Source organism: Phyllopteryx taeniolatus, chromosome 14 (assembly GCF_024500385.1).
Source record: "Phyllopteryx taeniolatus isolate TA_2022b chromosome 14, UOR_Ptae_1.2, whole genome shotgun sequence".
Lineage (NCBI taxonomy): Eukaryota > Metazoa > Chordata > Actinopteri > Syngnathiformes > Syngnathidae > Phyllopteryx > Phyllopteryx taeniolatus.
The window spans coordinates 8,135,330-8,152,224 of record NC_084515.1 but is presented as its reverse complement, the minus strand read 5'-3'; the positions used below and the strand labels follow the sequence as shown (position 1 = coordinate 8,152,224).

Genomic DNA, 16,895 nt, shown 5'->3' with positions numbered 1-16,895 from the left:
GAAAAGCGGCGCTGTCTCAAAATGTTTCTGGTGGGAGGGTTCAGCTGGCCTGTCAAGGTGCTCCTCTAAGTAATCCTCCTCGATTAGGGTTTTGCTCACACATGTCATTCACACAGCTTCTTTTAGCCGTGTCAGCAGATTAAAAGATTGGTTGTGTATCACCCGAAGTGCCCAAATTGACTTAGAAACCGAAAATATGCCTGGACACGCACAAACTGCTGACATTATATGGACTACTGGTAAGTCCCACATAATTACATGTATGTCCAAATATGGTCAATTTCATAATTTATTTTTTCACAGATCAATAATATTGGTCTGTCCCCACATCATCTGTTGTTTTCATGCATTATTAACCAAATTAATGAGTTGAAAATAGCTTGAGAACAAATCTAATAACTCTTGCACACTTGACGTCTCTGAGAAGTGTCTTAAAACCCTGATTTTTCTCACTCTGAGGGAGCAATACGGCATTATGTTGCCTCGAGATTGAAAGTCTGGATGTTTTCGAGACAATAACGACTTAAAATAGTTAGATTAGATACATTTGAGTAAGTCTGTTTTGTTAAAAATGGATAGCTGTAATTGCTTTGGTCCAGAGGAAGCATGTCAGTCATGAAGGTAAGTGCCTACTGATTCATTTCCACTTATTACACGGGTCAGGGGGTCGGCATAGACTTTGATGTGGACGTTTCCTACCATTTTAGTCAATGACAGCATAATACTTTTCCCCGTAGCATTTTAAAAAGCCGGTGTTGCGTTGTAGTTGGTGCGCAATGGTATATGATAGCATTACAAGGTTTGGTATCAACATGAACGTTGCGGTGCTTTGTAACTCCAGCAAGATGGTGTTTTTTTTTTTTATATACTGAAGAGTAGCGACAGCGACGATATGTAGATCAGTGTAACAACGTACCTGTTTCATTGACTCCTTCCTCACTGCCTCGCAGTTCTGCTCACTTAAAAAAATTTAAAAAAAAACCCTAAGAGGAATGTTCTCCATAAAATAAAAAGCTAAAAGGCAACTTCACAGGAAAAAAAAGCTCTACAAGCTGACTATAGTCCTAGATGCAAACAACACTGTGTCAGGTGGACCCATGCTGGATCCCTCAGGCGGGCGTGACCACCTGCTTGGGCTTGTCCTCCGGCTCCAACATCCACTTGAAGTAGACGTCACACAGGAGGAAGGTCCAGTAGATGACGGTTAGAGAAGTGTTGACGGTCATAATAGCGATTATTAGAGGATGCAGCATGATGGAAGACACACACAAGTGGGCACACTTCAGAAATGTTTGTGTGTGTGCTGTTGAGGCCAAGCCTTGTCTGTGTCTGTTTCTACTTTGTCAACCCACCCCTCTCCACTCTCACTGACCATTAAGTTTCCGTCGCAACGCGAGTGTAATCCTCTTCAGCCGCTTTGTTGCAGGAGATAAGTTGCATTAGAGGAGGGCCTGCTTTGGAAATGTTTATGCAGAAGATGTTGCATAATACTCTTGCATCCTTGTCCTCTATGCCAAAGAAATTACTTGTGGTGGACTGAACAAAGGTGGTTTTCTCGAGAACTCGATCTGCTCAGTTGAGTGTATAATCCAGAATCTAATCAAGAAAGGAAATATTTTACACAGGAATTGTTACTCTTATAGCAAACGCGACAGATGGCTCCCTAAGGAATTGAACAAACTAATTTTACTTATGTCAAGGTACATTTTCATATGCAGCAAGAGGAACACATAACACCACATGCAATAGTGGGAATATGCAATAGTCATGATGACCAGTACCAGTCAAAAATCATTGAAATTACATGAAATTACATCCAAACATATTAGAATGAAGTGTATAGTCTGTTTAATTATTATTATTTTTTAAATTTAGTACAGTAAATGGTTTACTTTTCAAGTCCAGTACATTTTTAAATTAGAGTTTAGTTGTATTTAACTTTTCAGCACATTTGTATTTAATCTTTAACCCATCCATCCATTTTCTGTACTGCTTATCTTCAAGCGGGCCGCAGCAATGCTGAAGCCTGTCCCAGCTCGTTTAAAAAAATATTGGAAGTATACTTTTATTTAACTTTTATGCACAATATATCTTTAATTTGATCATTTTAAAGTAGTTTGTTTTAATGTTCCTATATTGAAGGAAAGTTGTTGTGCATAATGTTACAGTGACTTACAGTCATATTCAAAATACTCTACAAATATAAGCTGTCTAATTTTTATGAAGACACTACTGGTGGTACTGGTATTTTGGGAGCCACTGGTCTCAGGTAAATGCAATTTTGACATGGGCAGCTATGTCCACTCGGTGGCAGTGTTGACAAAAGTACACTTTTATGATGAGTGATGTGTATGATTCAAAGGCTTCAAGTTAGTTAAAGAGCAACAAAGAATAACTAACAGTTTGAAATGAAAAGGTGGGTATTTTGGTGTCATTACATGAGATCCAATGCTCCTACATTACACGTCATTAAATTTAAGCCTCTACTACTGTCTGATCTACGGAGTTGGACTTTGAAACCTGCTGAGAAGGTGGAGACGTGCTGGCGTTGATTCATCACTGACCAAAAGGCAACGTCACCAGTGATCAACCTGCACAACCGGAGTTGACACCGGGGTCTGGCATGTGTCCACTCGTTACTGTGCGACGTTAGGGCAGCAGCTGGGGGATATTTGTGTCTGGACTCTCAAAGAGCAACAGCTGAGCGTGGACCATGAGGCTGCCTGAGGAAGTATGCGTGTTGGGCCTCTCCCTTCTGGCTCCTGCAGTTTTGTACACCATGAACAATGTCCCTGCACTCCAGGAGTAAGTGGAAATGGTTTTACTCTACATTTGGTTTGCAGGAAGGCAGTTTTGTTGCTGAGCTTGAAGCTATAGTGAGGGTGCATTCATAAGTGGTCTGTTGCAGCCTCATTTAAACCTGAGGCCTCCCCTGCTGACCTAATCACTATCAGACGCTAAATTCTAGTATTTGTTCCATTCAATTGTATTATTTATTCCCAATAGTCTATTCTTTTCATTTCGTAGCATTTCTCTTGGCTGCACTGCTTCTAGCATGTGGATGTTTTTTTATTATTATTATAACTTTTCTTTTTTTGGTCCAATCAGATTTCAGCCTCTTTGTGCTGCTATGTCAAAGTACTGAAATCTGCCCAGGGCCTTCAGAATCAGTAGTACTGGCCCACAAAACCTGAAACTTTGTTAGCAATTGTACTGTTTCTTTAACTCATCCTCACAGGGCCAACTCGGTGGGCCACAATAACGTCAGGAATTTTCGGTCCTCTGATTGCATCGTCAGAGCAAAACTTGTTACAGCTAAGTTCGACTAGCAAAGCATGTCTGTAGTAATCTGCGCACAATACATTGGATAATTAGCTTCTCTGGTGGGCACAATTTATTGAATTTAGATTTTTTATGTTTTTGTCATGTTGTTAGATAAATATTGAATCTGAACTTCTCCAGATGATGTACGTGGCATGCCCAGCCCCACACCACATTTAAACAACTTTATTCCAAACTGTGATTTTGTTATAGGCAACTATATTATTTGAAACTGAACAATACCACCTAATGACATTCAATACAGAAATGCCATTGTATTCCTGTGTGGAGTTTGCATTTTCTTCCTGTGGATGTGGGTTTTCTCTAGGTACTTAGGCTTCCTTCCACATTCCAAAATCGAGCGTGTTAGGTTAATTGAAAACTCAAAATTGTCCTTAGGTGTGAATGTGAGTGTGAATGGTTGTTTGCTTATATGTGCCCTGTGATTGACTGGTGACCAGTCCAGGGCGTAGTCTTCCGTTTGCCTGAAGTCAGCTGGGGTAGACTCCAGCTCCCCGCTACCCTGAACAGGATAGATGTTAGTAAAAATGAATGGATGGGTGTTATAAGTAATATTAGTACTATTTAGACACCACTGCAAATTACAACAATAAACCTATGTATTGTTAATACCTTGTTGATGAATCCTTGTTCCAATCAAACCTGAGCATTTTTATCTTTCTAAAGGCAAAAGTTTTGACACAGCTCTTGTATATAAAGATAAGAAAATCCTATACTGTCACTGTAAACTGTCAAACAAATTGCACTTAGGGTATAGGGACGATGGCTTTGACATTCTGGAGGAAGAAGAATTGTACAGTATTAGTCTTGTTCTGCATGTGAGAGTTCAAAATTTCATTCCTGGGGGGGGGGGGGGGGGGGGGGGAGAGAGTGAGAGAGAGAGAGAGAGAGAGAGAGAGAAAGAAAATGGGGACTTTTCAGGGTGTGTGGGATCAGAGCTGATGTTTCTGGCCTTTTTTTGCATTAGGCAAGTGCAATTTCCCTGAGGCAGGGGCCAGTGTAGCCCCTGATGGTTCTCTCTGTTACCTATCCTCTGCAATGTAGCTGGAGAACCACTGTGCAGCAGTAGGTTAGGATTCTTTAAATTGCCGTCCTGTAGAAGTTAACCAGCAGGTCATGAGGGAGGCGAGCCTGCTTTTACTTTCTGAGGGAGTAAAGTTTCCAGCTTCCCCACATAAGAGGACTAATGCTATCTACTCTCTCAACTTCTTCATTTTGCCAGAAAGAGTGGTGTGCTCAGACTTTCAATGTTGTTCTGCGATGCGTTATGCCCAGGTTATTGTGGAGACACCAGTTGATAAGAAGCTGGAGCTCTTCCCTGTGAGCTGACTCATCATTGTCTGTAATCAGTCCTAAAATAGTGGTGCTGTCAGCAAACTTCAGGATGGTGTTGGTGGCGTCAATTGGGATGGAAGAAATAGAAGAGGAGGGGGCTGAGGGCGCACCCTTGTGGAGTTCCTTTGTCCGGGATGAGAGTGGAAGTCCTGCGGTAATCTAAACTGGACTAGTCTTGAGATAAATTGATTATTTAAAAAATAAAAGCCAGGGATAATAATTGTGGTGTCCTTTTTTAAAGGATCAAGTTTGAATTTTAAAATAAAATTATCTTAATTCACCCTTTTTTCTCTGGGTCATTATTTTGAATAAGCTTAAAGAAAAAAATCTCTTATTACCAACTTATATGAAATGATAAATTTTTTACCCACGTCACCCAGCCCTAGTGGAACATGTACGATCTTCTACCCTGACATGTATAGAATTTCATTAAAATGTTTGGACGTATCTAACATTGGTACCAACAATAGTTTTTTATAGGCACATGCTTGAAACCTAGGTGTATTGAATATAGTAAGAATGCTTCAACAATGTATGCTTATCTGCATCCAAAATATTTGTGAAGTGGCACTTTGAGATGCGAGTTTAATTTGTTCGGTGACCACGCTCATCAGTATAAAATATTCCATTTCTCTTTCCCTTCCCTAATGAAATGAATGGAAATGCCATTAATCTGTTACAGGCAACCCCCCCAAAAATCTTTGTAATGTTTGTTTTTAATTAGACAAATAGCACTCTATAATATTGTACTTTCTAAAGAATACAGTAATGATATAATTCAATTGGATGTAAGAAATTAAACAGTTTTTGCCACATTTGTTAGTACAATTCAGTGGACATTGTGCTGCTCCTGGGGGAAGTATAATAAAGACATACTGATATTCATGGAGATGGTCACTCCTCACTCAGTAAGTCACTGTAATATTAGTCGTTCTTCGCAGAGGATGAAGAATATATGCCTTTCTTGTTATATTATCTGGGTACATGTCTTGCTCCACAGTTTGTATTCAAATATATGTTGCTTGAAGAGTTATAACACCACGACACTGATGCTATTTGGTAGCTCATCAATTGCATTTTGTATTGTTTGTTAGCATTTAGCTTGCGGACCTTTGTATAAGGTAAAGCTATGTGGTTGTTTTAAATACACAGCCTATCATTTTCTTTGTCTCATTGTCTTTGTTTTATGTTTAGTAACAGTAAACTTCAACTCATAGTGGAAATAAACAGCTTGAATCCACTTTTTTGAAGAATTGTTTACTATCTGCCAAACTGCTGCTTGCTGTCAACTGAGTTGGTTTGAGTTCACTGCCACCATACAGTGCTTGTATCTCAAATTTTTGCTTGCAAGTCAAGTCAAGTCAACAGACAAAAAAGTTCGTAGCTCGAAAAACATGCAAGTCGGGTCAGTGGAATCTCAAGGTACCACCGTACTTACAAACAAGTATTTAATCTTTCTGATTATTTAAGTGTGTTTAAAAGTGGACTTCGATCATATCGGCTACAGGTTAACTTTCCTTAAACCTCAAATAAAGTTGGAAGAAAAGAATAATGATGCATTAAATCACTTTTTTCAAATAGTTTTTTAAATGAAAACAACAGCTGAGTGTATTTCATAGGTGTTGTATTTGTGTTTTCTTCTTATCCACCCTTTCTTCCTGCAGGCCTTTGCTCATCCTGGGAATTGGAGTAGCTGTCTTGGGATCCGTTCTTCTTCTACACCACCTCCTAACTGTGCGACATAAAAAGACGGTGGATCCTTTATTTTACGGTACAGAACGACCATGAACTTTAGTGTTAAATCAAAGACAAGACTTGTTGCTGTTTTTATAATTTTGCCGCTTTGCTGTGTGTCCAGTGTTTGCTGAGTTTTCCTTCACTTGTCTGGTGGGCCTGACTAATGCACTGGAGCAGGATGGCTTCATATCTGGCTTCATGGGCTTCTACATCAAGATGGTAAATTAGATGAATATTCCCTCAAGGAATATTTCAGCACAATTAAAAGTATAACGTCACAATATGCTGGTGTTTCTTCAGGGTGAGCCTCATCTGAGGACTGCGTATGCCGTGATGATGTCATACTGGGAAGGCGTTGTTCACTTTTTTCTCTTCTTAATCATCATCCACCGCATATTCAGAGGGTAAACTGAGGTGTAACTGCTAGCACAATTTGTTTTTCTTTTCTGTATTATATATTTTATGAAAAAAGTTGCTCGTTTGGTCCTTGCAGGAAGTCCTACCGCAGCCTGGCACTGCTTTGGGTGGGATCCTCCATCGCGCATCAACTTGTTCACATCCCTGGAGTGGTTGTAGGTGAGATCTCAATAGCTTGAGAACATAAGCAATATGGACACATGTATTTCAAAACCTGCCCATTTGGAAGTTAAAAATCCACTCTTCTAAGAATCTTTCAACAAGATGTTGGAGTGTGTCTGTGGGAATTTTTGTCCATTCTTCCAGATGAATATTTGTGAGGCAAAGAGGTTCTTGTTCATCCCAAAGGTGTTTGATGGGGTTGAGGTCAGGGCTCTCTGTTTCTTCCACCGCAGACCCATCCAACCATGCCTTTATGGACCTTGCTTTGTGTAGAAAAAACAAAAAAGGTTATTTTCCCATGGGTGGAGATGTCCAAAATGTGTATGTGATTAAGAAGGGATATGAAGCCATACTGTTGATTGATTTAAGAGGAGTGTCCCAAGCCTTTTGTCCATTTTGTTTCAGGAGAAGATACAATGAAATCCAATAATTAGCCTCATGCTGCAAATTGTAGGGGTTGAACTGATCAGCCAACTAGTCGATGAATCGACTTTGCTACTTCGCATCGGCGTTTAAGGCTTGACATCACATATTTTGGTATCTCATTTTCCAATCGGCCAATTTACAGAGGACTATCGCAGCTTGCCCATCTGCTGCTGTTGCCGGACTAAAATGCTCTGTGAAGCAGCCATATGTCCAGCCAATAACGCAAAACAGTCTTCATACTTCTGTGCGGGTCTGAGAGTATGAAAATAACAAGGTGGTGAGTGTGAATAGCGGTTAGTCACGCTAGCTTTGGCTATTCCGATCGCCGCTAGTCTTAAAAGATTCATACCAACCTCGGGACTGGCAGCAAAGAATGAGGACAGCGGCTCAAAGTTGAACTCAATTTCTGTTGGCAAAATGTTACATTTAATAATTAGCAGACAACAACTGTGTGCTAAGAAGAACTTGATTCATCATACAAGTTGTTTGCTACACACTAACGTCGCAACACTTGTCGCTTTATGTCACTGACGTCAATGTATATAGACAGATAGTACTAGCGAGTGGAAATATTTGAACAAAAATGAGTCAAGCATCAAATACAAAGAAAGCACAAGTGAAATAGAAACAGCGAAACGGAGAAATGCTTATTTTTTTGACGCCACGTCCTGTCTTAGCACACACTACGACGCCAGTGTCGCTTTTGACTCAACTTTCATCACATAGTGAAATAATAAAATTCTTTAGTTACTCCAAACCTAGTAGGTTGTACCTTGAGGGACAGAAATATACTCTTATTGTACCTCTATTGTACCTTCCATCATGTTTTTTTTTTTTTTTTTTTTTTTTGCAAGGTAAACATGGATCCAATATCCGTCCAGCTTTTTGGAGGAACATTCCCTTCTTTTTAGCACCTTTCTGGGCAGCTTTCATCCTTTTTAACAGGCCCAGACAGATGCCAATCATCACGGCAGACAAGGTAAATAAAAAATCCACGCTGGATTCTCGTAACAAATGTACAGTATACACCCTTTAAAATGACTTCACCTGAAGTGATATTGTTAAAATTAGACCCTCAGCAGTTTCTCAATAATACTAAAACATTTAATATGAGAACTGAAAGAGTAAAGTTCTACATACTTGCCCTATGTCTAGATAAGCACTGTAGTAGTCGTGATACTTTGAGAGACGGGCTGATTGACAAGAGGATGATGGATAAACAAGGCTTCTAAAGTCACAGCCTGATTGAGTCGTAGACAGCCAAATCCTGATGTCAGCAGATACAGTATTTCAGATTTAGGTGTCAAAGAAAGTTAATCCACCTAGTTCTTGTGTCTCCCTGAAACTGTTTCTGTGTTGACTAGATCACAACCCAACAAAAGAAAAGTCTACTATCTCGTCCTCTTGACCTGCAGCTCACAGTGTTGCTACTCGGAGCTGTGGCCTTCTCTGTTTTTCGAGGCTTTGTGAGTAGAGCACTTAAAAAAAAAATGTCTTTATTAGTTCCGCAAAACTCGTAGAAACTCAATGTTCTCCTCTTAATATTCTCCAGGTGGTGCTGGATTGTCCTCTAGATTTGTGCTTCAAATACATTTATCAGTTTGAGCCATACCTCAAAGATCCTGTGGGCTTCCCCAGAGTCATGGTGAGTCCGAGGGGCAGTGAATTCATACCTCCATCAAAGCGTTGTCTGTTTTTGTACAACATCTTGTGTATAGTTTTTAATATACCTTAGTCTTTACAATGCTGAGAACACAAAGCAGAGGAATCAGAAACATCAACTCTAGTCTGTATACAAACTTCCAGTTGAATTTCAGGACAAATGTCAGTGGTCATAAATTCTAAACTCCAGTGAGTTAAATGTGAGACGAAAGCTAAACTGAATGTTCGAGCAAATTAAAGAGCAACATTTTTAGCGTGGCTTTTAATTAAACGCTTGTTTATGAATTTGACGTACTTAGTATTTTAGACTAGTGATTCTCAACTGGTGGGCCAGGACCCAAAAGTGGGGCATGGAGCCATTTTGGGTGGGGTGCGGACAAGTTTTAAAAATGTAGAGTATAATCATTCAGAAAGTTAAAACTGTTAGTTTCTTTGGTCTGCAGCCTTCATATCCTAAAAAGAGAAACTATTGATGTTGGACTTGACCAGTGCCAAGATATACATTTTCCTACTTGTATCCTCAATTTCTTAATAAGGTGCTATGTAGTTATGTTTAAAAATATGCTATTACCGGTAATGTGTGATTCATGCATTCAGCAGACATGGCCACAGCATTTTAGAGCATAGAGCCTTTTCTCCATCTTGAAGCCTCGTTTTATTTACTTGGCTTTTTTTTTTTTTCTTTTTAAACATTCAGTGTTTTGGCAGGGTTGTTAACAACCATCTTCTGTGGCGTGTCAATTTTACAAGACATTTATTTTCCCTTTACAGGGACTACCAAATAGTAGCTGTTCCCTCATTTATTTATTTTTTCAGTTTACAAATGTTTAAGCCTTGGCGGAGATATCCTCTTTTTTACCGCGAAGAATGTTTGATCAGAGATATTTTTTCCTATAGATGCTGGTTTATTTGTTCTACGCTGTGCCCCTGCTGACAGTCGTCATCTATGGTCTTATAAGACCAGGCTGCAGCTGGATGCTGGACTGGACTCTCTTCCTTGCTGGTGCCACCGCCCAGGTAAAATATCGTTGTCACATTTTTCAATGTTGTATGAGTGCTTTTCCCCGTTTTATTTTTAGAACTAAAGCCTGCTCTCTCGCTGTGTGTCCAGGCCCAGTGGTGCCACATCGGAGCATCTCTACACTCCCGCACCCCCTTCACATACAGAGTCCCAACAGACAAATTGTGGACTGTTATCACCTTCAACGTGCTGCTTGCTGTTGTGCCTACTCTGCTGGCTCTCCACTGCCACAACAGTCCCGCTTATTTCATGAAACCTGTTCCCAAAGGACAGAGCAATAGCAACAAGAAGAAAAACTAGACCACACAGAAGCCAAGGGTTCTCCAGATACACATTTTGTCAAGACTAATGCCTCATGGAAAACCCTCTTCGCACACTGCATGTTCAAGCCCCCGAACCTGGAGGAAAGTTGCAAGCATGTTTCTGTGAGTGGCCCTGTGCAGCACTCCCTGTGTGGACTGTTGGACCCTGATAAGGTCTTTAATGGGGGTTGAGGACTTGATGAGCTAGCACAGCTTTCAGGTGACTCATGCAAACATCCACATGCGGTCTAGCCACATCTTAATCAGTCATTGACTAAATTAAACAAGAACACCACTTTATTTTTTGGTACCAAGACAAACATATTTACTGGATTTACAGATCAGAATCATTTTAAACGAAGCGAAAGTGTACATAAAGGTAAATGTTCAAGGGACGACCAAGTCACAAATCCAAGAAATGACTCAGTATTGCAATTCTTAATATTGAACAATAAAGGTGACTATTACTAAGTACTCTATCTGTGCTCGCATTGTTTTTAAATTGGAATTCATTCAACATTGACACACTGACAATGTGTTTGAGCGGAGTTGATCTTTCACCCGATGGTGATGTCACATTGCCTTACGTGCTGCACACCACTGGCCCACATAACTGATAAGAGGTGAACCCTGGATGGAAGTGCAGTCACACTCGACAATCAAACATGTGACATCGTCACGTTCCATTGGGAGTAGTTAAAAAAATGCTCCAAAAAAGTAGAGTTTGAGCTATTTCTCTCTATTCTCATTGATATTAATTGATAATTAATTCCATGATCACGCTCAAAACAGTCATATCTCAAATCGTCTTTCCCCATTGAAATTCATCGAAATGCCATTAATCCGTTACAGCTGCTCAAAAACACCCAAAATGTCTGTAATGTTTTTTTAATTAGGGACTTGCACTCTATAATACTGTACCTCTTAAAAAAACACCCATACGTAATAAAATAGAATGTAAAGAATAAAACAGTTTTTGCCACATTTGTTGCTAAAATTCAGTGGACATTGTGCTACTCCTGGGGGCAGTATAATACAGACAAGGATATACATGGAGACGGTCACTCCTCAGTAAGCCGCAGTGATATTAGTCCTTCTTCGCAGAGGATAAAGAATATATGCTCGTGAGTATTATATTATTTGTCTACGTGTTGCTCCACTATTTATTAGCCCATCAATGGCGTTTTGTACTGTTTGTTAGCATTAATCTAAACAGACTTGTTTTACAAACACGTGTAATTCTCTCTTTTAGTTTTGACAGTTACTTCAACTCATAGTGGCAATAAACAGCTTGAAGCCTCTTTTTATTAAGCTCGTTGTGAAGTGAGTTGAATTGAGTTCACTGCCACCATGCAGCACTTGTATCTAAGATTTTTGCTTGCAACCCAAAGCAAAAATAAATCAACCAAGCAATGGCTCATTAGTTGGGGCACTCGTATCTCACGGTACCGCTGTATGTCAATAAGGTGTGAACAGATTACCATGAATAGGTTCCAGGTTCTGGGAAGATGCCATTACAGTACATTTCAGAGCAGATCTGGCTTAAGGTATGAATCCAGGATTTTTATTTAATTAGTTTCAGATTGCGGCACGGTGGCCCGACTGGTTAGAGCGTCAGCCTCACAGTTCTGAGGACTGGGGTTCAATCCCCGGCCCCGCCTGTGTGGAGTTTGCATGTTCTCCCCCTGCCTGCGTGGGTTTTCTCCGGGCACTCCGGTTTCCTCCCACATCCCAAAAACATGCACGTTAATTGAAAACTCTAAATTGCCCATAGGTGTGAATGTGAGTGCGAATGGCTGTTTGTTTGTATGTGCCCTGCAATTGGCTGGCAATCAATTCAGGGTGTACCCTGCCTCCTGCCCGATGATGTGTGTGTGTGTGTCTGTGTGTGTGTGTCTACACTCTGAACCAATTGCCAGCCAATCGCAGGGCACATATAAATAAACAACCATATATATAGACAGATTATATATATATATATATATATATATATATATATATATATATATATATATATACAGATTATATGGTTGTTTATTGGAATGCATTGTGGGTTAATTATTCATACCGAAGTGTGCGGTCATAAATCGGTCATGGAGGGTAAAGGCCCTCTTTATACTCCCGCGCTTGTGCGGCCGACAACGCCTGCCCGATGATAGCTGGGATGGATGGATGGATAGTTTCAGATCAAAATGTTCCTTCATTTCTAAAGAATGAACCTTTATGATAAAATTCAGTGATATACACGATGCACTTAGGTCTCTATGAAGATGTACAATTTGGTGCTATGACTATTAAGCCTCAGTGGAGGTCTGCACTCTATTGACTTCTGTTACAATTTATTACAGTAAAATATTTATTCAGATGAGTTCATTTATGTGATTAACGTCACATGAAATCAAATAATTCATCTCATTTGATTTAACTGTTTTGGTCGTTGGTCGATGCCAACAGTTTTTTAAAATGTTCTGTTTCTACACAGAGAGAATGTTATAGCTAGAATTTTACCAAGTAAAATGTAATTTAAACAAAGCAGCAAGTTTCAGCCAAATTTGGGCAATTGAAATCTTATTTAAGCCCATAAATAATTGAAAGGAAAGTCACTAAATTAATGTACTAATGGCAATAAAATATTTAAAATTATTTCAATGGCAAAAACCCAGTAACATCCAAATTAATTATTAATGGAGAAACACAACAGATGATACACAATCACAAATGCTGTATAATTTTCTCTTTATTAAGAATGAAACACAACAGGACAAAAACGTCATAAGAACACCAAAAACGTAGATGACAGTTCATATATCAAAGACCAAAAAAAAAAAAAAAAACCATCTCCACATTCTAGCCATCAAGTAAATGTAGCCATGCAATGATTGACGGGAATTTTAAGTAATTTAGGTACGAGTGAGTGGACTCAAATAATCCCATTCACGTTATCAATCAAGTTGTCAATGCCACTCACTGAGTCACTGAGAGTGCTTGAGGCGCATTATCTGATTGGACAAGGTCCAGCTATTGATTAAACATAAGCCAGTAAACACCACAATATGTACAATACTCAGAAACAATCAACTGATTAATTTTATTGCTGGCTGATTGTATGACATAATACTGGGTTAGAAAAAACAATGTTACACCAAAGAAGTACAAAAAATAAACAGAAGATCATCTTTACTACTGAAAATAATAAATAATAAAACATGACATAAAACGTAGCAGATATTAGAAAAAAGCATGTCAGTAGAATAAAACGTATCGGCAATGCGTGTGCTTGTGAACAAAGTAACAACTGCAGCGCGTACAAAAAAAGCTGAGGGTCACCTTGCATTAATGTATCAATCACATCTGTGCTTTGTAACAGAATACAAGATTAGTCATATTCATTTTACACAAACAGAAAAAGGAACATTCCTATCTTACATGCACACACACGCGCGCACTCTGCCGCCAGTCTGACCTACTGAAGTTCATGGCGGGCGGGAGAGGGGTCATTGTACGAAAAGGTTAGGGAGCGTGAGATCTAGTGTTACAGTTAGTGTTCGCGTTGGACCTTAGTTAAAGGAAGTAGGTTTAAGAATTGAAGAAACAAAACAGCCAAAGTCGGTGCAGTTAATGAGATCAACTCTATGTGTGGTAGTCATCAAACCTTATGTATACATCAGGAGGGATAAAGCAGTTAGAAGCGGAACAAGGGAATCGCTGCGTTTTGCTTTTGCGTGAACTGGAGCCACAGTAGCACCTTGGCTTCGCAGGCGCCGTGTTATTTGGTTCAGTCGTAGCGGTGCGCGTCCTCTCCGGCCTTGTGGCCCTCGCCGTGTCTCCTGTGGCCGCGATGGTCGCGACGCACCTTGCGATGATGGCGCCTGTATCGGTGGGAGCGCCGGGCTGAAAGGAATGAAAATACCTTTTTAAATCTTTTAGCAGAGGGGCAAAAGTATTCACACTCTCCTATAATGAAATAATTTTATAGATTCTGATGTTAAAAAAATAAAAATAAAAAAAGTTTTCAACAGTCACATCAGCATCATTGCTGGCCTGAGCGGTGCCTTAGTAAAGGTTTTGTGCTATTAAATACAGTGTGGGCATTGTATTTTATATTTTAGGCTAAAATGTGTTCTTAAAGTAGGATATATCACATAAGGTGCTTTTAGGACATTACTTTTTAAAACTTGTCATCCCACTGTTATTGATGTAAGGATGAGTACCTGATAAAAGTACTTTTCGAATAAATGACAGTTTACGTTTGGTTACTTATCGTTTCCATTTTAATCCATCAAAAAGCTCATAATACTTATATAATTGGCTACCAAGGCCACTGGAAATGATGCGAAGGGCTGAGTTAGGATTCAAATAGAGTATATTTAGCAGACTTACATTTGGCACAGATGATCCTGGGTCGCTCCCAGCTTCCATCTGCCCGGCAGCGTGCGGTGGGAATGTGGCGTTGATAGAAGCCCTCCGAGCACTGGTAGCGCACCACTGCATGGATGTCATAGTGTGACCTCCGCCGACCTACCAGGTGGGCGTTCTCCACAGCAGGCGGGGTCCCACACAACACTGGAAACAGGATCAAGTAGAAATGCGGTGTTAAACTTATTCTGATCGTGGTTATGGTTGAACTCAAGAGAGTCAGTCAGATACAGTATGATGGTGGAACCGCATACAGTGGTGCCTTGACTTTCATAACTTAATTACTTTTTGAAATATGATTTTTTTGTTGTGAGCAAAAATTTGATTTATGATTGTTATATTGTGGCAGAAAGTCACTGATGGTGTAGTGGTGCACTCGCCTGACTTTGGTGCGGGCAGCGTGGGTTCAGTTCCCACTCAGTGACGGTATGAATGTGAGTGCGAATGGTTGTCCGTGTCTATATGTGTCCTGCGACTGACTGGCGACCAGTTCAGGGTGTAGTCCGCCTTTCGCCCGAAGTCAGCTGGATTAGGCTCCAGCGCCCGCGACCCTAACCAGGATAAGCGGTGTTGACAATGGATGGATGGATGGATGGATATATTGTGGCAGTGGACTTCACAGTGACCAATTCTACAAAAAGAAGCCAAGTGCTTTCTTCAAGTTGTTTGTTTACTGTGAAACTAAACATAAAACAAAGAGAATTACACATTGTTTATTTAACGAAGCCACATTACCTTTTCCTTAAGAAATCCCGCTATCTTAATGCTAACGCACAATGGAAAACGCCATGGACGGGCTAACGAAACTAGTATTGATACTGTGATAGTTACAAACATTTAAACACAAACAGTAGCAACACGTGCAAACAGACCATATAGCATACTTACAGGCATATATTCTTTATCGTTTGGGAAAAATGAAGAATCTTACTGCAGCTTAGTTGTGATGGTCTTCTGTGCTTCATCATCAAATCTACCTTTAGTATGTCTGTATTTATCATACTGCCCCCTGGTGGCAGTGCACCAGAAGGCGCAGCAGAAAGTTCATTGAATTAAAGTATGACATCAACATGCACAACTGGTTTATGCTTTACATTCTTTTTAATTATTATTAAATAGTTTTTAATAAAGTACAGTACTGTATAGTGCTAGTTTTCTTATTAAAAATATGTTACGAAAATCGTAGTGTTTTTTGGGCGGATGGAACGGATTAACGCATTTCCATTTATTTCAATGGGGGGAAATGATTTGAGATTCCAGTGTTGAAAATGAATAATGGCTAGGGGTGTAACGATACGCCAAAAATCACAGTCCAGCGTTCTTGTGATGCCATTTCAAATGAGGGAACAAATCTGATGTTCTTCCAAAGCATGTCACTAGCCATGATGTCTGCTAGCCAGAAGTTGAGCTACACTGTGTTTGTTTACAGACAAGGCATATAGCAAAAGCATGAGGCAGTTACACTTCCTGTCTCTTACCTAATATCCTCTATGTGGGAACCCTAAATCATGCCATCCATCCATCCATTTTCTGAGCCGCTTCTCCTCACTCGGGTCGCGGGCGTGCTGGAGCCTATCCCAGCTATCATCGGGCAGGACTGGTTGCCAGCCAATTGCAGTAAATCATGCCATCATATTACATAACTGCCAAGGCTTTTGGTTCTGATCATTTTTATGATAGAGGACTAGTTTGGAACAGAAGTAAAGGAAAATTGACTTTGGTGGGCCACGTAAAATGACATAAGGGCCTGATGGAGCCACGGGCCTTGAGTTTGAAACCTGTGAAGTAGAACAGTGTGACCCTCAGTATCATTTTGTGCCAGCAGATGACAGTCGTGCTGCTCTGGGCTCCAACTCAAGATTGTTATTGGCATGGATTTGTGCAGCATCTGCTTGCGGTGACCTTTCATAAAGGAAAACTGAAGCCTAGCCAACTTCTGAGTGCAAGTCGAAAGTGCGAGAATACTTTGTGAGGATGAGCACTTACGACTGAAAGGTGGCCAGATGGTTAGCGCTAACACACACACAAACATGGAGCCACACTAAATCATTTGTTGCATTTAGACCCAAAAAAGT

At 40.1% G+C, this 16,895-nt stretch overlaps 2 protein-coding genes across 4 annotated transcripts in view; one reads left to right on the top strand and one right to left on the bottom strand.

Annotated features, from left to right (window-relative positions):
- Positions 1-131: 131 nt before the first annotated feature.
- Positions 132-10,878, top strand: tm6sf2a (transmembrane 6 superfamily member 2a). 2 transcript variants are annotated; one of them, XM_061798014.1, is made up of 10 exons: positions 132-239; positions 6,342-6,448; positions 6,536-6,633; positions 6,715-6,818; positions 6,908-6,990; positions 8,274-8,398; positions 8,784-8,885; positions 8,972-9,064; positions 9,979-10,098; positions 10,193-10,878. In XM_061798014.1, the coding sequence occupies exons 1-10, from the start codon at positions 229-231 to the stop codon at positions 10,400-10,402; spliced, it is 1,053 nt and encodes a 350-aa protein (XP_061653998.1). In that variant the 5' UTR covers positions 132-228; the 3' UTR covers positions 10,403-10,878. The 2 variants fall into 2 exon arrangements, with proteins under 2 accessions (XP_061653998.1, XP_061653997.1); XM_061798013.1 differs by lacking the exon at positions 132-239 and adding an exon at positions 2,545-2,805.
- Positions 10,879-13,123: 2,245 nt separating this feature from the next.
- LOC133488531 (neurocan core protein-like) overlaps positions 13,124-16,895 on the bottom strand; it is a 60,229-nt gene continuing 56,457 nt past the window's right edge. For both annotated transcript variants that reach the window (XM_061796483.1, XM_061796484.1), the window contains exons 19-20: positions 14,785-14,967; positions 13,124-14,295 (exon numbers count right to left, since the gene is read on the bottom strand). In XM_061796483.1, coding sequence (XP_061652467.1) covers positions 14,180-14,295; positions 14,785-14,967 — 299 coding nt within the window. In that variant the 3' untranslated portion in view covers positions 13,124-14,179. The remainder of the gene's footprint in view (positions 14,296-14,784; positions 14,968-16,895) is intronic.

Bases quoted from the DNA above. Each gene is read 5' to 3' on its own strand.
- tm6sf2a (XM_061798013.1), top strand. From the start codon at position 2,714: ATGAGGCTGCCTGAGGAAGTATGCGTGTTGGGCCTCTCCCTTCTGGCT. The intron at 6,991-8,273 runs GTGAGATCTCAA...TTTTTTTGCAAG, and splicing joins CATCCCTGGAGTGGTTGTAG to GTAAACATGGATCCAATATC. The intron at 8,399-8,783 runs GTAAATAAAAAA...TGTGTTGACTAG, and splicing joins CAATCATCACGGCAGACAAG to ATCACAACCCAACAAAAGAA.